The following is a 25,209-nucleotide window of genomic DNA, read 5'->3' as shown; positions in this document are numbered from 1 at the left end:
ACAACACGCTTCTCAACAAACAATGGATCATTGAAGAAATTAAAGAAGAAATCAAATATTATCTGGAGACAAATGAAAATGAGAACACGACATACCAAATCATTTGGGATGCAGCAAAAGCAGTCCTAAGAGGGAAATTCATCGCAATACAGGCTCACCTCACTAAACAAGAAAAAGCTCACGTAAGCAACCTCAAACGACACCTAACAGAACTAGAAAAAGAAGAACAAACAAGGCCCAGAGTCAGTAGAAGGAGGGAAATAATAAAAACAAGAGCAGAAATAAACGATATTGAAACAAAAAAGACAATAGAAAGGATCAATGAAACAAAGAGTTGGTTCTTCGAAAGAATTAACAAAATTGACAAACCCCTAGCCAGACTCACCAAGAAAAGAAGAGAGAAATCGCAAATTAATAAAATCAGGAATGACAGAGGAGAAATCACAACAGATACCAATGAAATACAAGAGATCATAAGAGAATACTATGAAAAACTATATGCCAACAAATTGAACAACCTGGAAGAAATGGACAAATTCCTAGACTCCTACAATCTCCCCAAACTGAATCAGGAAGAAATGGAGAATCTGAATAGACCAATCACAAGTAAGGAAATAGAAACGGTAATCAAAAACCTCCCCAAAAACAAGAGTCCAGGACCAGACGGCTTCTCTGGAGAATTCTACCAAACATTCAAAGAAGACTTAATACCTATTCTCCTCAAACTGTTCCAGAAAATTGAGAAAGATGGAGAACTCCCTAACACGTTCTATGAAGCCAACATCACTCTGATCCCCAAACATGACAAGGACAACACAAAGAAGGAGAACTACAGGCCGATATCACTGATGAACATAGATGCAAAAATCCTCAACAAAATTTTGGCAAACCGATTACAGCAATACATCAAAAAGATTATACACCATGATCAAGTGGGATTTATACCAGGGACACAGGGATGGTTCAACATCCGCAAGTCAATCAACGTGATACACTATATTAACAAAATGAAAACCAAAAACCACATGATCATCTCAATAGATGCAGAGAAAGCATTCGACAAGATCCAACACCCATTTATGATAAAAACCCTCAGTAAAATGGGTATAGATGGAAAGTACCTCAACATAATAAAGGCCATATATGATAGACCCACAGCCAACATCATACTCAATGGACAAAAGCTGAAAGCCATCCCTCTGAGGACAGGAACAAGACAAGGGTGCCCACTTTCACCACTCCTATTCAACATAGTTCTGGAGGTGCTGGCCAGAGCAATTCGGCAGGAAAAAGAAATAAAAGGAATCCAATTAGGTAACGAAGAAGTAAAACTCTCGTTGTTTGCAGACGACATGATCTTATACATAGAAAACCCCAAAGAATCCACAGAAAAACTATTAGAAATAATCAACAACTACAGCAAAGTAGCAGGGTATAAAATTAACGTGCATAAATCAGTAGCATTTCTATACACTAACAATAAACTAACAGAAAAAGAACTCAAGCACTCTATCCCATTCACAATTGCAACGAAAAGAATAAAATACCTTGGGATAAACTTAACCAAGGAAGTGAAGGATCTATACAATGAAAACTACAAGACTCTCTTGAAAGAAATAGGCGATGACATAAAGAGATGGAAAGACATCCCTTGCACATGGATTGGAAGAATAAACATAGTTAAAATGTCCATACTACCTAAAGCAATATACAGATTCAATGCTATCCCAATCAGAATCCCAAGAACATTCTTCACAGAAATTGAACAAACAATCCTAAAATTCATATGGGGCAACAAAAGACCGCGAATTGCTAAAGCAATCCTGAGCAAGAAAAACAAAGCCGGCGGAATCACAATCCCCGATTTCAAAACATACTACAAAGCTACAGTGATCAAAACAGCATGGTACTGGTACAAAAACAGGTCCACAGATCAATGGAACAGAATTGAAAGCCCAGAGATAAAACCACACATCTATGGACAGCTAATCTTCGACAAAGGAGCAGAGGGCCTACAATGGAGAAAAGAAAGTCTCTTCAACAAATGGTGCTGGGAAAACTGGACAGCCACATGCAAAAGATTGAAAATTGACCATTCTTTTTCACCACACACCAAAATAAACTCAAAATGGATCAAAGACCTAAAGATTAGGCCTGAGACAATAAGTCTTTTGGAAGAGAATATAGGCAGTACACTCTTTGACATCAGTTTCAAAAGAATCTTTTCGGACACTGTAACTCCTCAGTTGAGGGAAACAATAGAAAGAATAAACAAATGGGACTTCATCAGACTAAAGAGCTTCTTCAAGGCAAGGGAAAACAGGATTGAAACAAAAAAACAGCTCACTAATTGGGAAAAAATATTTACAAGCCACTTATCCGACAAAGGGTTAATCTCCATAATATACAAAGAACTCACACTACTTAACAACAAAAAAACAAACAACCCGATCAAAAAATGGGCAGAGGACATGAACAGACATTTCTCAAAAGAAGATATGAATATGGCCAATAGACACATGAAAAGATGTTCATCATCGCTAATCATCAGGGAAATGCAAATCAAAACTACACTAAGATATCACCTTACCCCCGTTAGATTGGCAAAAACATCCAAAACCAAGAACGACAAATGTTGGAGAGGTTGTGGAGAAAGAGGAACCCTCATACACTGTTGGTGGGAATGCAAACTGGTACAGCCACTATGGAAAACAGTATGGAGATTTCTCAAAAAGTTAAAAATAGAAATACCCTATGACCCAGCCATCCCATTACTGGGTATCTATCCTAAGAACCTGATATCAGATATCTCAAGAGTCCGTTGCACCCCTATGTTCATTGCAGCATTATTTACAATAGCCAAGACGTGGAACCAGCCTACATGCCCAGAAACTAATGATTGGATAAAGAAGATGTGGTATATATACACAATGGAATACTACTCAGCCATAAAAAAAGACGAAATTGGCCCATTCACAACAATGTGGATGGACCTCGAGGGTATTATGTTAAGCGAAATAAGTCAGTCAGAGAAAGACGAACTCTATATGACTCCACTCATAGGTGGAAATTAGTATATTGAGAAGGAGATCTGATTGGTGGTTACCAGGGAAAAGGGGGGGTGGGGGGAGGGTACGGAGGGGGAAGTGGTGTACCCACAACATGACTAACAAAAATGTACAACTGAAATCTCACAAGGTTGTAATCTATCATAACATTAATAAAAAAAAAAAAAAAAAAAAAAAAAAAAAAAGAGTAGACGACTTTTTAAAAGAAGAGACTATGTAGCAAATGGTACTAAAAAAGATCTCTATTTTAAGTCACTGTTTTTCAGAGTTGTCCTTATTATAATAGTTTAGCCTTTACCTTAACTAACACATTTGGTCCATATTAAGTATTTTTCAGGATGTGGAACTCTCATTCACTGGTGGGAAGAGTATAAATACCAAGAACTTTGAGAAAGTTTGACATTACGTAGTAACACTGACAATGCACATTTCCTACGACCTAGTAGGTACACCTCAAGAAAATCATGTAGACCAGAAGACATCTATAGCATTTTATAAATTATTATTATTCATGATAGCAAAAAACTATAAACAACTCAAATGTCATGAATAGTTTGTAGTATTTTCATGCACTGGAATAAATACATCAATGAAAATAACTACAGCCACACACATTCATGTAGATTAATCTTAATATCCTAATATTGAGTGAAAAATGGAAGTCTTACATTCAATTCTTTAGTCCATTCTGAGTTGAGTTTTTCTCCATTGAGAATATTCGCTGAGGGTTTGTCATATATGGCCTTTATTATGTTAAAGTATTTTCCTTCTATACCCATTTTATTTAGATTTTTTATCATAAATGGATGCTGTATCTTGTCAAATGCCTTCTCTGCATCTATTGAGATGATTTTTATTCTTTATTTTGTTAATGTGGTGTATCACGTTGATTGATTTGCGGATGTTGAACCATCCCTGCATCCCTGGAATGAAACCCACTTGATCATGATGTATGATCTTTTTAATGTATTGTTGTATTCAATTTGCTAGTATTTTGTTGAGGATTTTTGCATCGATGTTCATCAGTGATATTGGCCTGTAATTTTCTTTTGTTGTGTTGTCCTTATCTGGTTTTGGTATTAGGATCATGTTGGCTTCACAGAATGAGTTAGGAAGCCTCCCCTCCTCTTCAATTTCTCAGAAGAGTTTGAGAAGGAAAGGTATTAAGCCTTCTTTGAATGTGTGGTAAAATTCACCAGGGAAGCCATCTGGTCCTGGACTTTTATTTTTTGGGAGGTTTTTGATTACTGTTTCGATCTCCTTACTGGTGATTGGTCTATTCAAATTCTCTATTTCTTCTTGATCCAGTTTTGGAAGGTTGTGTGATTCTAAGAATTTATCCATTTCTTCTAGATTATCCAATTTGTTGGTGTACAGCTTTTCACAGTATTCTCTGATAATCTTTTGTATTTCTGAGGTGTCTGTTGTAATTTCTTCTCTTTCATTTCTGATTTTATTTATTTGAGCCTTCTCTCTTTTTTTCTTGGTGAGTCTCGCTAATGGTTTTTCAACTTTGTTTACCTTTTCAAAGAACCAGCTCTTGGTTTCATTCATTTTTTTCTATTGGTTTTTTAGTCTCTATTTCATTTATTTCTGCTTTGATTTTTATTATTTCCTTCCTTCCAGCACGTATATGTAAAAGATAAGGATTTTTTATACATGCCAAAATACTATTATTTCAGTTTTTAATGTTAACATCAATTCCTCAACATCATAAAAAAATCCAGTAAGTGTTCAAATGGCTTTGTATTCTTGATATATGAATATTACATACATCAAAACTATAAAGACAACTCTAAAACTGTCCTAAAATTTTAAAGAAAATGGGATGATTGACACTAAATTCAGAATTGTCTGAGGAGCAACGGAAGGAAGGGAGGTTTGCAGGAAAGGAGGTAACAGGAGTTTCTAAGACACTGGGAAAGTTATATTGCTTAACTTGGGCGTCTAGGAACCCAAGTATTCATTTTATTTTTATTTTTTAAATAGTAAGTAATCATTTTCTGTACCTATCTGTATGTGAACTTCACCAAAAAAAGAAAAAAAGAGAGAAGTTGCTCTCCCAAACACACATAAACACACACACACAGGCACGCCCACCTGTTAGCTGAACTCAAAGCAAGGAAAAGCCAAAGTATGTGAGTGAGTTGGAAGCAAACAAGAAGTCTGAAACTGTTCTGTGGACAATCTGATGAGCAGAGGAGCTAGCCAGAGACTCAGTTTTACTTGGATTGACCTTGCCCCACCCCCATCCTGAAAGAGCGAGGAGCTCAAAGTGAGATTCCCGCATTAAGTCAGGAAACTCACCAAAGGGCAGGGGGATACCACAGTCCAGAAATACAGGAAGTGCAACCTATACCAAGCAGGAAAAATAACCGGCAGTTCCTCCTGCCATGCATTGCAGCCTGGAAGGTCCGTGCAAGGCTCAGTCCCCCGGGCAGAGCAGGCACAACAGTGACTGGCACACGGTGAGCGCTCAAGAACTGTCAGCTGCTGTTACAGTTATTTTTAATTATCATTATGCCATCCTTTTATACTTTCTTTTTTCCAATTATTACAAAATATTTCTCCACACCATAAAATGTTCTTCAAAAACCACTGCTGATGACTGCGTAACATTGCACGCACACAAGTCAGTTACCTATCCCCCAGCAGAATTCAATCATTGCCTACTATTAGACATTTAGATCGTTTCCAGCTTCATGACTTTCTAAAGAAGTTACCCAGTATTTGAATTCAATTTAATTTCATGTTGATACCTGACTGAACACCCTACATGATTTTAAATGATCACCATGTTAATTTATCCTAAAAGGAGTAATAATCCAAAACGATTATTCATTCAACAAATGTTTAATGAAGCCCTGTACTAGAAGTGTGGGAGACAGACAGACAACAATTTTTAATATCGAATGTTTTTCTGTTATATGTCAATTATATCTCAATAAAGCTAGAAAAACTCACAGTGCTTTCTAATGAAGCAGAAGCAAATTCGCAGTTATCAGTGAATTTTTCATTTCTATATTGACTTTAAAAGAAAATATTTGTCTCAAGACCACGAAATTAAGTCAGTGACTTGATCTGATGGCATAAGAATCCTTTTCACCACAGGAAAATAAAATCCATTGACTGGACTATAGTTTTCATTTTCCATACAGCATCACTGAACGAAGATAGAGAAAATTTAAAACAAAAGTCGTAAGCCAACACATGGCAGCCCAGGCCCAGGAAACGTGCTTTTAGGCTCTGTTAGTTGTCCTTGGATGAGATATAATGACACAAAGGAAAAGCCACCTTATAAGGAGCGGAACCTCTCCGGTTTGCCTCATATTCCCCTTTTTAATTCCACCATCAAACTGGTTCCCTTAAAAGTACGGAGCACTTCATTAGGATGATTCAAGATTCGCCCACTTTGGGATCTATTCAGGTAGCAGACTGACAATTATGTATTTGAATTCCAAAAAGCTTATCTAAGTGAAAATGTAATGAGGCACTTGAAATGTAAAGAAAACCAAAATTAAACAGATAACAAGGACTAATTTTTATTGACTATTTATTATGTGCCAAGCCTGTGATAAATGCTTCCCACGAGTCACCCCACCGAAGCCTCACAAAGACAAGGAGGTAAGTACTATCATTATCCCCAGTTTACAGATGAAGAAATTGACTTAGAGGTCACACATGTAATTAGCGGCAGGGCTGGATGGCCAACACCAAAGTTCCTGCTCTTAAACACTATGTTCTATCTCCTCCCCTCCTGAGACATCAACAGGAGAGCATGTATATCCTGTCAATAAACTAGAAACTAACTCAGGACCAACAAATAAAAATACCTTCAGAGAACTAAAAATATCTTCAAATAACTGTCTCTAATCCCAACTTCTACCTTCAAACAACTAAAACAACAACAGACAAGAGTGATGAGACATACAGCTTAGTCCCTTTTTTTAATCTTAATTCTTTTCTGAACTGAAGTGAAAATAGGTAGCATGGATGAATTAAGAAAAGGATCTGGTCAACACACAAAGTGGACTCGCAAACCGGGTCCAGCGTTGAGGACAAACTGGTCAACACGGCACGGCGTAAGCAAACCAACTGAGATTGCTCGTGCTGAGACTTACCATCCTGTAGGACACTCCGACACTCACTGTATTGTAGAAGGACACGCTTTACTCAAAACTTTCTCCAAAACTATTCCTTAATATATTTTGAAGTTCATGAAACTCATCAGGGTTTCTGGGCAAAATAAGAGGTCTTATTGCAATAGCTCCAATTAGTTTGCCCAAAATTTTAAGCAAGTTATACTTGTACATATTCATATTTTTTTTCTTGATCTTAAGGCCACCATGTGAAGTGGCTGCCTGGACATTGTGATTTCTTGAAATGATCCGGGTGAAAACAACAACTCAGTTACAGTTCATCAGGGTAATTAACTCCTCCTGTTAACAAAGCAGCATTGCCGTTCTCTCTTAGGTCCAAATAGGATGCCTTCTATGAATGCAAAGTCTAAGGAGGTAAGTGTTCTATCTCTCCTCTACTTTGTGAGGAATCTAAAAGTCAACCGCGATACTGACAAGCCCATGACCTGGGTTCTAGTCCCAGGTGTGTCATAGTTCACTGTGTAACTCCATCATTATGCCTCCTTGCATCGTGTAAATGAATGGGTTGGACAAGAAGTGTTTAAAGTCCCTCCAAGCTATAAAGTTTCAATTCATAATTTAAATTGTGGCTGTTTTCTATTCCAGGTTAGATGGAAGAACATTAGATGTAGACAGAGTTTCCACATTAGTGAAGCGGCACCTTTAATCTCCCTGTTGAAACCTACGGCACGCCATGGGGTCATATCAAATTGAATTGGCACTTCCCCATGTTCCATCTGCTACCAAAATGTACTATTGGTAGTTGAGGCAGCAGAGTGGTCGAAGAACCGGATTTTCTTGGCACTTCCTGTACACATGGCATGTAGATGAGTATGAGATTATCTCTAGGAAAACACTGCAAATAATAGCTGTCAATTCTTAGCAACTAACAACATGCATTATTAAAAACAAACACAACCCCTCATCCGTAAGTTCCACCTCACAAAATGTCTTCTGATTCTTTTAGTTCTCATATGTGAACCAATATTTTGTATACGTGCTCCACAATATTTTTGCTGCAGAATTCAAAAACTACATGGGTCACTAAAATCCACAGATAATCCCCAAACCTTCTGTGAGCCACTTGCTATGATCTTTCCCATGGCTAAGCTCTTCGCCAGAGATGCCAATGAACAGCATCGTCGACTGGTTTGCATTTCATACACTTTTCCAGGAAAGCTTGCTTTTTAAGGGTTTACACAATCAAGAGATTAATTTGTCTGGATTCTAAATCTTTGGGAAATTGACCGACAAGCATGAAATACTCCATCTCTCTTCCTAGCTAACACACTCCTTTTAAATTATTGCTTGGGGTCTTCTTGTCCCCGATTTAAACCTATCTATTCTTCAACTACTTATATAATTTCCAATTCTCCCTCCTCTTGCAATTCTGTGCTATACTTTTCTGAACACGGTCTTCCTATTTTTCTGTATTCTCTGTTGCATTTTAATTCCCTGAAAACTCGAATGATACACAGCACTTATGAATTATGAAAAACACAAAAGCAAAAATGATTCCCCCCAAAACACAGCAGCCAAGAGAAAATGCAAAAAGCTTGAAAATTTTACTGAATGATTAATATGAACTGACATGACATCTTCAATTAGACTCAAAGACCCCTAGGACTGAAAGAATCCAAACTCTGGATCTTTTAGTGATAAAACCAAAACACAGAGGGAAGCTAAGTGACTTGCCCAACATGATGCATCTAACTAGACACATTTATGATCTTACTCATAAAATTACACATTATCACCTATGATGGTTCTTTTCACAGTTGGGAACAGCTTCATGAAGTCTGTTCCCAAAACATGTGCAGGCAGCCACAGTGGCAAAATCCCACATCTGGAGTGACTCCTTTAGATCAAACCATCCTCTCAGAAATTCTGAAATAAATGCAACTGGTATTAGGAAACAGGAAAGAATAAGACAGGACAATGCTCCAGAGTATCAGGTTCTAAGTTGGAAGGTAAAAAACTACAAAAAATGACTCAAAGTCACTCATACACCTGAGCCCCCCAGAGAGTCCAATACATGTGGCTTTACTCATTGGGAGCAGACCTGTGTCTTCTCTTAATGAGTCCAACAAAGCCAGGTTTTCCTCCAGCAACAGAAGAGGCCACAGTTCTTTTGTTGGTCATCAGATAAAACAGCTGGCTAGAATAAAGGAGCTGGTTGTTCTAAAACCACCTATCTTTAAACAGTGGGCTAGGACTCTGCCAGGGTAAGATGCTCACCCTTAAAGAGAGACTCCGGAAATGAAAGAGTGAGAAAACCACAATCCTGCCTCTCGTGCCACCCTTCCGAAGGAGCCTTCCCTCACTGCAGAGGACAGCTGGCCTTGGGCACCATTTAACTGTCATCTCTCTCCCACTCTCTTCTTGATTTTGCCTAGATTTACAGGTGAATTTGTGCCATTAAAGGTATGATCTGACACCACTGTATTACCCTATTCCCATATTTGCATAGGGCAATCATGATCTGGGGTAGACACAGGATGTGTAAGTATTGCAGGGTAAGCAGATAAAGTCTACACACAGGCCCTGAGGAGAAGGGCAGGGCAGGGGGAGTAAAGACTCATAAAGCAGCCTGAGGACTCCTGGGAGCAGTGTGTAAGCAAGGAGAGTGGAAGAGAACAGACAGATCTAGGGGACAGAATTTATTCCAAAAATAATCTTCACCATGTTCATAATGTTTTCTGGGATTGGATTTGACAGATACATTCTAAACATTCCAACACATCCCATTTTATTGACTTTTGTTTGTTTGTTTGGTGAAGAAGATTGGCCCTGAGCTAACATCTGTTGCCAATCCTCCTCTATTTTGCATGTGGGACGCCGCCACAGCATGGCTTGATGAGTGGTGTGCAGGTCTGTGCCAGGGATCCAAACCCACAGAGCCCGGGCCACTGCAGCAGAGCACACAAACCCAAACACTACACTACCGGCCAGCAAACCCATTTTACTGATTTTTAATCAGTGTAGAGGGCCTATACTCTCAAGCATATAAGTAACCATATAACTAGAGAATTCATACTCAAAGAAATTAATCATGTTTTTCATGTAAGGACTTGATCATGGACAATGACCTCAGAGCAGAAATGTAACTAAACCAATACTGGGAAATGCATTCTGCCAGTCAGTATTCCAGGCAGCAGGAAAGCCAGACTGCCATTCCTCGAAGACCTGCCACAAAGAGCCATGTGGAAAGCCGGCTCAGAGAAATGGTGATGCTGAGCAAGAGTTCCACCTAAGAATGAAAGGTTTTAGGCTGTGTTGGACTCGTTAAGAAAGGTTACACTCATTAGAAAGTTTACCTGTTTCTAAGGAAATAATTACTTCTCTGCTAATATTAACTCCCATGCCAATGTAACCAGTTCTTATAACAATATATTATTTTAATTAGAAGCAGATTTAAAAAATCTGTGTTTCCTGCACAATGTTTGCCTTAACTCCATTACAGGAGTCAGCCTAAAGGAAATATCAGCCCCTGGACTTGTACGTGGCGTTTGTCGGTGGCCATGATGAGCTGGTCCAGATTCACACCCAGGTGACAGAGGGTTCCCCCACCAGGCCCTCTCACAGGACTCCAGGCATTTCCACAACTTAACCACACAAAAGAACACCCGGGCTGCTCCTGCTTTCCCAAGGCAAGCACAGGGATGCCCTCCTCCGTGGCCCTTTCATAACATTGTATCTTTACAAACACAGGTGTCTATGAAGCAATTTTTAGGAACTTTGCATTAAATATTGCAAATAACAGCAGCAACCTCAACACTCCATCCATTGTCTCAATAAGGAAAACTACCGGTCAGAGACCCCAAAAGAGGAGAAAAAAAAACAACAGATGTATTTATTTATTAAACACTTCAACAGCACCAAATACTTGTACCAGAGAGAAAACATATTTTTTTAAACCACAAGGCACATTCAGTAAAAATGCTTAATCAACCTTAATTAGGTTCGTTAGTTGACAATGTAAATGGATTGAAACTACTACTTAAATATTCAAACCTTCATTTTACATGCAAGTGGCTTCCAGCAAATGATAAAGCAATATTGCCGTGGGAGCGTGAAAGATGGCACTGAATTCTGGCCTATTATGAAGGAGGAGTCGCATTCCACTAGTGCCTGCTCGGTTTAACCGCCAGGCTGTTAGGGAGCCGTCTTATAAAATGAGGACGCGCCCTAATAAATTAATAGTGAACGGTGTACATGTCCAAAATTGCCTGTACTCAATGAAGCTCCGGACCACTTGGTGTCCAGACTTCAGAAAAATAACTCCTTAAAAAAAATAATGTGACAATGGTAACATTTTAAAATAATACTGAGGAGGATGATAACTGGGCAGGGCCGCTGCTGCCTGCCGCCCCTCTAAGTTGTCCAGCTGAAGGTGGTTAAGTTAGAGCCAGGTCTCTCCCTGTTGGAGGGCGCGCTGGCAGCCGGGGAGAGCCACCCGGTTTCCAGCTCCCCGTGGGCTTGACGGCACTAGGGTTCGGGCTGGGACTGGCGTGTCCGAAGCCCCGGGTGGCTCAGCCCGGCGCTCCAACTGTCCCTCGCCACGTTCCCCCAACGCAGACACCAAGTTAGAAATGCAACTCCCGGAACACAATGACGAGAAGGCACACAAAAGGAGCGAGGCGGCCGCTCCCATCCTTACCTTTGACTTGACTTTCATACTCGGCTATGATCTCTTTGTCCTTTTTGAATCTGCTCGGAGTGGACATTATCCAGCTGTTCGGGGTTTGCTCTCAATGGCCAAGTTCTGTTAGGGGGTCACAAACCGGTCTCCCCGGAGAGGCAGAGTTGTACTCCCACACGCCGGGAGCCCGGAGGCAGCGCCGACAGGAGGGCGAGGAGGGGGAGGAGGCGAACAGGAGCGAGCCGAGCCCTAGATTAACCCGGGCGCCGGCACCATACTCTCCGGAGCGGGCCGCCGTCGGGGAGCGGGGGCGCCCGGGGCTCGGGGCCCGAGAGGCCCGGCGCGCAGGCAAGTCCCGCGAGCGAGGGCCGGGGGCGTCTCCCTGCCCAGCCCTCCGGAGCCGGCCACGTCCTCTACGGCCGCCGGGCGGGCGCGGGGAGCGCACGGGCGCCCCGCACCATTGTTCGAAACCCGCACCGGGCGCTCGGGCAGGGCGGGCGTGGAGCGCGGGCGCCGCGACCCTCCCTTCCTGCTCCGGCCGCCGCCTCCGGCGCTCCGCGCTCCCGCCCTGGCTGGGGATGCTGCCGCCGCGGCCGCCGCTCCTCCGCGGGCAGAGCTGCTGCGGCCCCCGGGCAGGCGACAGGCACCGCGGGGCGAAGGCGAGCGAGGGCGGCAGCGGCGCCGGTCCAACGCGTCCTGGGCGCAGCCCGGCGGAGTTTGGGTCTCCAGAGCCGGCGCCGCCAGGGGCCTCCGCCTCCTCGGCCACGGTGCGCCCAGGCGCCCTCTGTCTGCTCGTCCCCCTAGCCGCTGCTGCCCCCCGCAGGCCGCCGGCGACAGGCACCGTCGCACGCGCCCCGGAGGAGCCGCCCCCCGCGGCCGCAAACTTGCCGGCGCGCCCTGGCCCGCGGCTGCCGGCGCCCTGCGAGCGCACTGCGGGCGGCGGGGCGGGGCGGGGCGGGGCGGGGGGCTCGCTGCAGGGGACGGCGTGGTCGCCGCGGCCCTCCCTACCCCCTCCCGGCCCGCTAGGCCCCCTCCTGTGGCCCCCCGCGGCCCCGCCCCTGCGCCCAGCCCCCGGCCCAGGGCGACGCCCCCCGCGCCTCCCTCCGCGGGGGTCCCGCCCTGCCGGCCGGATCGCGGCCCGAGGGGCAGGACGACGCCCTCCCGACCAGGGGCTCTGCCTTTGGCACAGGATGGGAGTTCTGGAGGGGCTCTTTCTGAATCCCTTGGAGAAATCCAGAATTGGTTGTCTCCATGACAGAAAGAGATGTGGCTCCAAGATGTTGGACCCCAGTAGGAAAACTGGAGACTGAATTGTCAACGACTTAGCTGTTAAAAATCGAAGGAGGGCAAAACTTCAATCTAAGGGGAGAGAAATACCATCTTTTTTTTTTTTTTTTTTTTTGAGGTATACTTTTTGGTGAGGAAGATTGGCCCTGAGCTAACACATCTGTTGCCCATCAACACCCCCCCCACCACCACCACCCTGGGCCAAACCCTGGGCCAAGCCCCAGTACATAGTTGAATATTCTAGTTGTAGGTCCTTCGAGTTCCTCTACGTGGGACTCTGCCACAGCATGACTTGTGAGCGGTGGGTAGGTCCACGCCCAAGATCCGAACTGGCAGACCGGGCCCCTGAAGCATAGAGCGTGAACTTAACCACTAGGCCACCGGGCTCACTCCCCAAAATACCATCTTGAACACAATATTCTCCACATCTGAGAAGTAGTTCGGGCTTGGTGTGCGAACAGGTCACACTTAGGAAGTCGCTGGCCTTTTGACAGACACATTTACCACTTGGGATCTTTCTTGGCTCCTTTCAAATCCCTTCTCAAGTATTATGGGCCTGATTTATCAAAGTGATGCGTCCAAGAGCGTGTCCAGTACAAAAATGTCTTCCCTGCGAGATCTAAGGAGAGTGGGGCCTTTCAGACTTTGATCATTCATTCATGTATTCAGTGAGAAACTTTCAGGTTCTTACTGCCGGCCAAGCACCAAGCTGAGAGCTCGGGCAGGAATCAGAGACCAGGCCCTGAGCTGAAGGATCTCACGGTCTATTGTTGGAGAAATCAATCATTACAGGCAGGACAATATCGCTGTAAGAGAGAGAAATACTCCTGGCTTTGGGAGCCCTAAGCAAGGAAACATGGACGGTGTAAGAGGTTTGGAGGGAAAGGCTTTCCAGAGAGGTGCCGTTTGAACTGTGTTTAAGGATGGACGGTAAGCAGTTTGCCACCTCAGAGTGGGAAAGGGCTGCATTCCAGGGGAAGAGGTGGCGTGGTACTCTGGGGCAGATGCAAATACAGTTATGTCCTTCACTAAAATACCAGATCGCTGGTGGGAGGAGAAAAATATTAAAAAATTTTAAATATATATGCATGTTTCCACTGATCGTCCACGTTGTGTTTAATAGTAAAGCTTTTTAAAATTTATTTTAGCAAAATTTTTAACTTTATAAACCGAAGAGAATGTAAGGAAAAAATTTTTTTTACGTTTTTTTCCCCCCTTTTGCCACACAGGAGGTTAAGTGTGGACCCCTGACTTCATGTGGCACTGTCTTCTGTAAGTGCACAGGGTGAAGAGCCAGACATCCAAGGCCGAGGCTGGGAAGGAAGGTCAGGGCCACCTGGGAGCACGTGGTTCTGTGGACGGCAGCAAGCCTTTCAAGCAGAGTGTCATGAGCACACAGATGCTTTAGAAAGATGACTGTTGGCAGCGTGGAAGGATGAGTTGGCCAATGGGAACAGAGAGGCCAGAGGCAAGCAGCCGGCTTTGGTGATGATGGAAGTCAATCTAACTGACTCCTATCATGCAGCCATGGCGCTGTGGGATTTAGCTTATGTTTGCGCCTAGGAAGGATAACTAGGCAGCGGAGAATGCAGCCCCTAGAAATCAATTATTGGCTGAGTGTAGACCTGAGCCACCGTGGTAGGTACAAGCCCAAAAGACAGGGCGCCCAGGGGTGAATCCCAGCTCTGCCGCCTCCTGCGTGAGCCGGTGGAACTCCCTGCGCCTCTCCAGGCCTCAGCTTCCTCATCTGCGCAGTGGGTTCATGCCTCGCTCCTGGGGATGTTATAAGCGCTGACTGAGATGACACCAGAAGCCTGTACATACCCAGTGAATGTTAATGATCTTTGTTATTATCTCAGTTTTAATCTTCTTTGAAAGAAAGCTATTTAAAAATTAGAACCAGTATCGTCATTATCTTTGATTTCATCATGGTGTCTAATAAACCACCAATACATTTTCTTGAATGTTCATTTTTTTTTTTTTTTTAAGGATGGGCACCTGAGCTAACAACTGTTGCCAATCGTCCTTTTTTTTTCCTTTCTGCTTTTTCTCCCCAAATCCCCCCAGTACGTAGTTGTATATTTTAGTTGTGGGTCCTTCTAGTTGTGGCACGTGGGACGCCGCCTCCACGTGGCCCAAGGAGTGGCGCCACGTCCGCACCCAGGATCCGAACCAGCGAAACCTTGGGCCGCCGCTTTGGAGCTCGGGAACTTAACTACTCGGCCACAGGGCCCGCCCCTGAATGTTCACGTCTTAACGTTAGTAAGCCACCATTTTATTGTTGTTGAAGATTGGGTCCCGCCCACTAAAGAAAGCATTTTGCATGCATTCTTACAAGAACCCTACAAGGTGGACACCATTGTCCTCAGTTTACAGGTAAGAACTTGGAAAGTTCAATAAATGTGTAGAGGCCTGACTGGGCCAGAATTCCAGCCCCTATCAGCTTGCCTCCAAGGTGAGTTTTCCCAATTTTTCATTCTGCTTCCTAAGAACTTACGGTTCCTTTAAACTTGTGAAGCATGTTCGCATACAGTGAAGCGTGTGCGACGGATCCAGGGTTTTCCTTTGGTGAATCTTCTCATCCAGCCATTCAGTGTGATAAGCAAGTCAATTGTTCTTTTCAGAGTTGCTCTTATCTTTCTTATATTTAAGAACCCACTTTGCCTCACACAGCTCGTATGGAGAAAGCCTGTGACTGAAGATCCAGAAAGCCGGAGTGACCCCGGTTTGGGAAACAGGAGCGGGGGTTCTAATTCTGTGCCGTTGCTCCCCCTTGTAGAGGCTGTTTTCTAGGCCATACAACAGGGGTGGTTGTCTGCACTTTGCCACCTCACGTTTCCCCTCCCCCACCATACTCCAGCTCTTTAGGGGCCTGTTGGGAGAAGTTTGGAGTGCCTGACTGTAGGATCCCTACTACATGTTAATCCACCCTGGTATCCAGCATTTTCTTTTCAGGACCCCTCCAGATTTCCTGAAGTGAAAGTTCATATACCACCTGACCGCAAACCCGAGAGTGGGTAGCACTACACCCTGGGGCTTTGCACCATCCTACAGCATCACTTTGGCCCAGTGGTAAATAATTGAAATCACTTTTAAAAGTTAAATATATAAATACATTAAGGAGTTAATGCCAAATTCACACGATTTAAAAAATTTTTTAAATTTATTTATTTTTGTGAGGAAGATTGACCCTGAGCTGACATCTGTGCCAATCTTCCTCTATTTTGTATGTGGGATGCTGCCAGAGCGTGGCTTGATGAGTGATGTGTAGGTCCACACATGGGATCTGAACCCAGGAACCCCAGGTCAAGAAGTGGAGTGTGGGAACCTAACCACTCCACCACAGGGTTGGCAATTTTTTAGCTACAGTTTCAGCGTCTAAGAATTTCACTGCAGAGGTAGGCCATTTGGCTGCTCCCCGACATGTAAGGGATGCAGGGATGTGTTCTCCTCTGCGTGTGGGGATGGAAAAGTAGATGAAGCCCTTTCAGTATCCTAAGTTTTATTCTTGGATCCAGCCAGTGCATCAGAACACCAACTGTGGTGCCTGCATATCCTGCACTGTCTTGACCCTGTGACCCTTGGCTTCTCAAGCTGCTTACCGTAGTGCTTTCAATGGATGGTGTTTTGGTATGGTGTCCTGGGCAGTGTTTTATCGAGTGCCATTTTATCATTGATCCAGCTACATCACAATCACCCTGGGAGTCTGTTTAGAGGTCAGACACATGGGACCTCCTCTGCACTTAAAGCCACACTTCTCAGCTTTAATGTGCATACAAATCACCCGGGAATCTTGTTAAAATAAGGTCTGGATGCCTCCTGGAGTGCGGCCTGAGATCCGGCATTTCTACTGAGCTCCTGAACCATGCCAATAATGCCGTCAGAAAGCCCACACTTGGAGGAGCCAGGATCATGGGTTCCAAATTTGGGGTGTGAGGAAGTCCCTATGTGATTCTTACGCTTGAAGAATCTTGTGAATTTTAAGAATCAAAGATTCTTATGAATCTTTGACCAAGCCCAAGGGATATTAAGAGAATATCCTTGCAAAAGATTTGTTACATTTACCCACATAACGCTGATGATGTTGTCAAGATTTTTTCCAATTGAATCCATCTCTAAGAAACTGAATTTTCTCCTCCAAGATATTAATTCTGTTTTAACTACTTCATCTGTAAAATGGGGATAATAATTACTCTAATAGGTTTGTGGTACAGATTAAATACAAAGTGTATATAAAGCACCAAGCCAGGCACCTAAGTGCTAAATAAATGTTGGTTGTTCTTGTCATTGTCATTGCTATTATTTTGGCGCAGAAAGATAACTTCCAAGTTTATAGCAAGACCATTGCAATTGTGGAGGACCTAGTGGTGTATTATTTGGGTCTTATTTACCTCCCTGTTTAAACCTCCTATGTCAATTGAGAATTTCTTTGGCCTTAAAGAGTTTGTTTCGTAATATATTAGTTTCTGTGTGTCTGCATTTCCTATACACTACCTCCAATCTTTTATAGAATGATTTCTATAGTCTATTCAATTCTAGTCAACAAATATATATTGAGAATCTATTAAATTGAACCATAAATATGACATTGCTATTTGACCATTAAAGATGTAAAAGATGGCAATGTCATATGATTCAATGCAATGCTATGAGCACCAAACTCTGCAATTGGTGTAAACGAAATTCAACAATAAAAGCCCACTTGGAATATCCAAGTGGAGGCTCAGTTGAACCCTGTTCAAATCTAGGGAAATCCACTCACTCATAGTTTGGATTATCCAGTGTGGTTTGCCAGGTAGTCAATCAAGAAATATTAATCATTGTTTTAAAAGAAACTTGGCCCATAATCGAACAGCAGCTGGTGGCAATGGACCGTATAAATAGCCATTTTCCCTTTTCTGGTAATGGAGTAATAAGAACAAGCTGTCAAAAGATGTTGTCAATTTCATTCCGAGGCCCTTTCCCTGGGAGGGAAGCGGGTGGAGTCTGCCAGTCCAGGTGAGTGTAGATGAGGCCCTGGAAGGGTCGATGCAGGAGATACAAATGAGAGACGGCAGGAGACCGAGGACAGAGAAGGAAGAGGTGAAGAAACTAAGAGAAAAAGCAAAAGAGAACAGTAAAATGAAGGATTCTTCTAAAATGTTCAATTGCATAATTTAAGTCCCCACCCCCCCAAAAAAAACTCATCTCTGATTTTTAAGAAAACTCTTTAAAGCTAAGATAAATCAGGGCTTTAAAATATCTTTCATTTTCTTTGAATAAAACTGCTTTATAATATTTTTAACCATCTGCTCAAAATCACCTGCTTCCATTTGCACAAATTATCAAAATAGAACTTGCTGTGTTTAATCTCATATTCATAACTTCCAAACACCCACACATAGCAGTCTTCTCATCAGAATTACTATTTTCTGCTTTGAAATCCTACTACAACTTCCATGTGGCTGCTGCACAATATAAGCAGAATATGAATATTCAATGAGCCCATCCTGATGAAAGTATTAAATCCTGTCACTTGTACAAAAAAAAAAAAAAAAGATGGTATTATTACTCAGAGGAAAACAGCCAAAGTTTGGCAAGAAATGGCAGCTGCAATTCAGTTGTCAGCATCAGAGACGGGTTAGAATGTAGAGCAAACCCTAACAAAGGAATTTATTTTACCAGGAAATGCACGTATCTCTGATGCTTATGTTTTAGCAAATGAATGACAGACTCCTCCCTTGCTTCCATTGGACTTTGGCACCATTTTAAGGCTGCCTGATTTTGTCACCTCTTCTACAGAGAAACAGGTCTGTGCACAGTTGCTCCTCTCTTTACTTGTGGACATGCTCCTGGGGAGTGTGCCAGGGAAGCTGAAGGTTAATAAGTAGGATCCCACTGAAATATAATGCAGACACTTGCTATTTAAAAGAATCTCACAGTATAGTCTTTTGTAAAGCAAAGAACACTTTTGGAAAACAATTATCATCTGCTCTAATTTTTTTGGTGTAAATTTGAACTTTTATGTACCAGGTCTTTCTTTAAAGCAGTAGTTCTCAAACCAATCTCAAACCTTTAAAAAATGTTTCATTTATTTGCTTATGGTTTGAGCGGTTATAAGTTTACAGAGGGCAGAAAGCACGGAGAGCACCCAGACACTCCCTCCCACTGGCCGTTTCCCTTATCATTAACATTTTGCATTCGTGCAGTACATTTGTTAGAACTGATGAGCCAACACTGATGTGTTATTAGCTAAAGTCCATGGTTTGCATTCGGGTTCACTCTTTGTGTTGTACATCCCATGGGTTTTGACAAATGTCTAATGACATGCATTCACTAACACAGTATCATACAGAATAATTTCACTACCCTAATTGCCTCTCTTTTGTAATAAATATTTTGTAACACCTCATTTACTATCCTGAAAGAAAATTTATAGAAAATAAAATTTACCTGCTCTCATATTTTTCTTTATATAATCAATTTAATATCCTAACTATAAAATGAAGAAGAAAGAAAAACAAAGTAAATCTTGATAAAATGATATATATTTCAGTATGTTAATATTTGGACCCCACTACACTAGAAGATTTGAAGTGGTCACAGGCTTGTACCTACTTGTAATGAGCACATTTAGATATAAGAGAAGTAATAAGACCAGAAGATATTTCATATAAGATGTATGAGGCAATGAATGAAAGGCAAAGAAATGCACGAATGTTAGAATAAAAACTAGTTTACCCAATACACATCAGACCTTGCAGAAAATATGTTATGTTTAACATGTGAAATGGCTTAAGGCTAAAGGCTCAGGTGATATAAACCAATATTTCACACATATGAATGCCTGGTGGGGCAGTTGGTCATTGGGATGAGACTGGCCGGGGCACTGGAGGACATCCAGCCTACTTAATGCTACTACCTCCCTCCTTGAGTATTGGCACAAGCCAAAGTACCCCCCCGCTTGTCCAAAAGCCCCGTGAGAATCAATTCAGCCTTTACTGAGAACCACTCTCTTAAAAGCCTAGTGCAACTGGAGGGATTGGGGTCGCTGTTGTCTTCTTGGGACTTTTTTCTGGACAAGTTTTCCTGGCCCAGCTCCTGAATTTTCCTTAAAAGATCTCAGAATTGGATGTATGCTTTCCTCCCTTGGCCGTAGGCAGGCATTCTTCCTAATGAGGAACTTTCACACCAACGGGTGTCAAATGATCTGCTTTTGGGATTCGGAACGGCAACATTACAATGTCTATATTCTTTTTAAGTTTCTATTTTTGTGCATGCTGTATTTTGTAAAGAAATCCTTACTACAGAAGTATATGTGTATGATTTATAAAAAATAAATATACAGATTTTAAGCTTGCATGCTCAAAATGTTTTGCTGATGGACTTACGATAAAAAATAAAGTTTGCAGATCCCTGCTATACGTGCACTCAGATGCAGAGGAGCCGACAGAACTCGTCTTTGACTTTAGCCATAGCTGACAGCCTTGCAGAATCCTGAGGTGCAGGCAGTGATTCTTGCTTGTCGTTTGGCTAAGGTACATTTGTGACAAACATGAGGCCCCTTTGTGATCAACCTTCATAATCACACACCTTCATCTCTTGCGCAGCCCCTCCCTTCCTGTGGGTCAGCCACACTCCACCTCTTCCTGCTCCTCAGATCCCTGGCACCTTCACACTTCCACAAGTGTTATTTCTCTGCTTGAAACTGCTGGGGAGGAAAACTTTTCCTCTGCCCTCTTAGGTTCACTGCTGGGGGCCTATGAATTAAACCAACAAAAGACATTAACAGGAGAAAAAAGGTTTATTCGTCTGCATATAGGAGCTAACAAATGAAGGAGTTAGCTTAATAAATGGTTAAAGCTGGAGGCTTAGATACCTAACTTATTAGGGAAAAGAGGAAAGATTTCCTTGGGAAGAAAAAATAGATTTTTTCAGAAAGAAAAATGGTTCTTTAGGAGAACATATGGAAGATTAGAAAGTTTGTGATAATCTTTGTTTAGGCAGGTTTGAGCGGTTTTTTCTGTCTTCTTCATGGCGGTGAAAGCCCCTTCCCCAAGAAGGATTTATGGCAGCAGCATCTCCCAGAAGTTGCTACTTTTAGTCAGATTAGTGAAGCTCCAAGAAGGCTTCTTTCTGCATCTGTTGAATCTCAGATGTCTTCAGCTTAAAATAATCTTCATACCAACTCTAGGGTTCCAAGTGGGTTCCCACAGAACACACACACACATGCACACACACATGTACACACACATGCACACACACATGCTGTACCCACCCCTCCCCATCCTGTATCTGCCTAACATCTCACCCTTTATAACTCAGCTGTAGCATCTTCCCAAAAAAACTTTCCCTCAGCAGCCTCCCCAGGCCTCAGTAGGTCCCCTTTTCATGGCCCCCCAGCACCTCATGCTTCCTCTCGTCAGAGCACTTGCCACACTATTATTCTGTTGTCTATCTGTCTGATCCCATTTCTGATCTGAGGTTGATGGCGCATGCTGGAATACTGTTCCTAGAATAGAGTATGTGCTCAATAAATGTCTGTTGAAAAACAGGAATGAATGATGACGTCATTTTGGCAAAGTGCATGATTTGAAAATGGTATTGCTTTTCAGAGCCAATTCCTTGTATTCAAGAATCTTGCTTGATTAATTTTGATAGAATAAATAAAGAATGAAGATTGATGAATGAAAGCAAAAGATACAGAGCTGTGACACTTAGAATGAAAGTGAGATTACATTTTAGCCGAGACTCCTTAGCTGAAGTCTCTGGGAGTAAGATCTGTTAAGTTTAGGTGGCTGAGGTATAGTGGAAAAAGCCCTGGGTTTAGGGCCGAAGACCTGGGCTGGGGTTCCAGCTCTGTCCCTTTACCTCTTCCATCCTCTGTTTTCTCACCTATGAAATGGAGGAAAGAATATGTAATTTAGTAGTGGAAGCATCTCCTTGAGGATACCTGGTGGGACAATAGACCCTTCAGCAGTCCATGTGGGCAGGGGCTACAGTCTTCAAATTTAAACCAGAATCACTCGTTTGCTGGAAGTTCCAGTTGAGTTGCATAAACTCAAGGCAGGCTCTCTGGGTGACACTGGTGTTTCCAGATCCATTGGGTTGCCCAGTATGAGCAGAGCCATAAGCTGTGGGTTAGTGCCAGAGACCACAGTGAATGAGGGGGGCCAGAGCAAGTAACTGCCCAAGTGGTGTGACTCCAGGCACCCCCTTTTTTTTGGTGAGGAAGATCGGCTCTGAGCTAACCTCTGTTGCCAATCTTCCTCTTTTTGCTTGAGGAAGATTGTTGCTGAGCTAACATCTATGCCAATCTTCCCCCATTTTATGTGAGATGCCACCACAGTGTGGCTTGATAAGTGGTGCTAGGTCCACGCCTGGGATCCAAACTTGTGAACCCCAGGCTGCTGGAGAGGAGCACGCGAACTTAACCACTCTACCACTGGGCTGGCCCCAGAAATTGCTTGCTTTTTAGTCTTACTATACAGAATAGGGTGAAGTAACCACAGAAGTAGTTGGAGTAACCTCAGTACTCTCAGTAAGACAGGGGGATTGTGATTAGATCTCACCATTTAGCCCATGAAGTCTCTTCTAAGAAAGCAAAATAGAGGCCAGACCATCTCCTTCCCCACCCCCTAAGAGACTTTGCGCTCTCGTTAGTGGTCACCCACTTCTGCTGGCAGTGGCTCAGGGGAAGGTAGGGGACGGCTCCTCTTTCATCTGCCCCAAAGACCCCCAGGAATGGAGCCAGTCCTGAGCCCTGGACCATTTTGGATCACTATAGGCAGAGGGCAAGAGAGGAGCAGGTGACACCCAGGATTCCTGGTGTTCTTGTTTCAAGAAATAAAGGGAGACAGAAACCTTTTGGCTCATTTCTGCCCTTTTGTGTCCTTTAATTTCTATGTAATTGTAATTGAAAAAATCAAAGTAAAGTCTGGCTCTGAGTGGGAAGGCACCCTTAAGTTTGGCAGATTCTGAAATACTTGGTTCCTGTATTAGTCAGGGTTCTCCAGAGAAAAAGACCAATAGGACATACATGGAAGGAGATTTATTATGAGGGATTGGCCCATGCACTTATGCTGTCTGCAAGCTGGAGACCCAGGAAAGCCGGTGGGATAGTTCCAGTCCAAACCCAATGACCCGAGAACCAGGAGCACTGACATCTGAGGACAGAAGAAGATGGCTGTCCCAGTTCAAGCAAAGAGCAGACTCCCCTTCCAAGCTAAGGCAGACCTGGGGCGCAGCCCTCTGCCTGGGAGAAAGCTGAGGCAGACTCTTGGCTCCATGGGTGCTGGGCGCTGGCAGGACCCCTGTGGAGAAGACCTGTACTCAGGACCGAGGAGGCTGCTGCCAGCCATCTCTTTCCTCAGGGCTTAGGTGGCATGCCTAGAAGTCACCAGTCTAAAATTAATTGAATTAAATGAGATACTATGCATGAACTCTTTGCAAATTTATCATTATTATCCACATTAAATAAGGCTTAGGATATTTAGATTATACCGACATAAATGGGCGGTTCAGTGATACATACACTGGAAATACATACACATATATGGAAATGCATGGGATACATATATTGGAAATGAGATTTAGACAGACTTCAAAGTTCGTTCTCTCACTTTCATGAATGTGATTTTTTAAAACATGGGCTTAGAATGACACTTAAGAAACGTATGTAAGGAGATGAAGACGTGCTTATCCTAATTAGATTTCAGGAACACCTAAGAGTATAGAAGCAGCCAAAGAAAACCGTTTGTCCCCTCGGCGATTTCCTTTGGAGACACATCGCTAATCGCGCATTTCATTTAGGGCCTTTGTTGTCCGGCTCGCTGTCTTGTACCAGCGAATTTGATGACAATGTATCTTAGCCACTGTAGGAGAGGAAAAAAAAATCTTTCCTTTTTACCGTGTTAGGTTCTCTGCTGGGGCTCTGTACCAAAAGACAGATTAACAAGAGAAAAGCATACACTTTTATTTAATGTAAGTTGTGTGACACGGAGCCTTCCTAAGGCAATGAAGACCCAAAGAAGCCATTCAACCTGAGCATTTTTAGGAGACTTTGATGAAGGGTGGAAAGTCATGGGAAAAAGTGATAGGACTAAAGTGATAGGGTCTGAGCTGAGTGCAGCAAACTGAGGGAAAGTTAGCAGGGTCTGTGGGTTCATTCAGATTCCTCTGTGTGTCTCTCCATCTTTGGGGATAAGGATGCTCACTTCAACCTGGTATATGGCAGGCACCTCTCACACGAGGGTCTTAGGAACTGCTTCAGCAGATGCTCAGAGAGCCCACACAGCACCTGCTGCTTCTCAAATTCCTTCCGCTTAAACTGTTTAATACACCAAGGTGCCATATTTTGGGGGTAGCATGTCCTGAACGCCATCACTATTGATTGCATGTGCAATCCCTGACAGTCCAAGTTTCTCTGCCAACTCGGAGCTGGAGGTGGGGGGAAAGCAAAGAGGCAATTTCTTCTTTCATTTGCAACATTGCCAAATTTACATGTCTTCTTGGAATTGAATCTATTACAGAGAGAGTAGAGAAAGACAGGATTTTTAAAAGGGAGAAAAGGAGTACAAAAAGGAGGAGTTGGGGGAATTCGAAAAGTGTTCTAGAATTTTTTTTAACTGGTCAGGATGGAAATGAAGCATAAAAGCCTGAATAACCTTTTTACTTATGGAAACACCTGTCATCTCTTGCTCTAAACCACCAATGACTGGATTAATGATGACATCTGTCACAGTCTGAAGAAAACTCATTCATCCATTCATTTACTTAGTAGATATTTATGGAGCTCTACCTATGTATCAGGAACTAATATGAAATGCTGGGGCATATGTAACAGAATAAAACAGATACAGTCCCTGCCTTCAAGGAGCTTACAATCTAGTACAGGAGATAGGCGATATATGCGCAAAGAAACAAATGTATATACCTAACTCTAGTGAGCTCTAGTGGGTTCTGTGATGGAGGATCAGGAAACCTTAGTTAGGATGGTTGTGGAAGGCGTTTGTGAAGAAATGACACTGGAGCCCAGACCAGAAGCCTGGGGTGATGAGGGGTGGGCATTGGGTAAATGGGGGCATCCCATCCA

At 43.0% G+C, this 25,209-nt stretch overlaps 1 protein-coding gene across 2 annotated transcripts in view; it reads right to left on the bottom strand.

The window, feature by feature from the left end:
- SRGAP1 (SLIT-ROBO Rho GTPase activating protein 1) overlaps positions 1-12,380 on the bottom strand; it is a 265,246-nt gene extending 252,866 nt beyond the window's left edge. For both annotated transcript variants that reach the window (XM_001491676.6, XM_005611367.4), the window contains exon 1: positions 11,868-12,380. In XM_001491676.6, coding sequence (XP_001491726.2) covers positions 11,868-11,934 — 67 coding nt within the window. In that variant the 5' untranslated portion in view covers positions 11,935-12,380. The remainder of the gene's footprint in view (positions 1-11,867) is intronic.
- Between the last annotated feature and the right edge of the window lie 12,829 nt (positions 12,381-25,209).

Source organism: Equus caballus, chromosome 6 (assembly GCF_041296265.1).
Source record: "Equus caballus isolate H_3958 breed thoroughbred chromosome 6, TB-T2T, whole genome shotgun sequence".
NCBI classification, from domain to species: domain Eukaryota; kingdom Metazoa; phylum Chordata; class Mammalia; order Perissodactyla; family Equidae; genus Equus; species Equus caballus.
The sequence above is the reverse complement of the archived record's forward strand: the minus strand, read 5'-3'. Positions and strand labels throughout refer to the sequence as shown.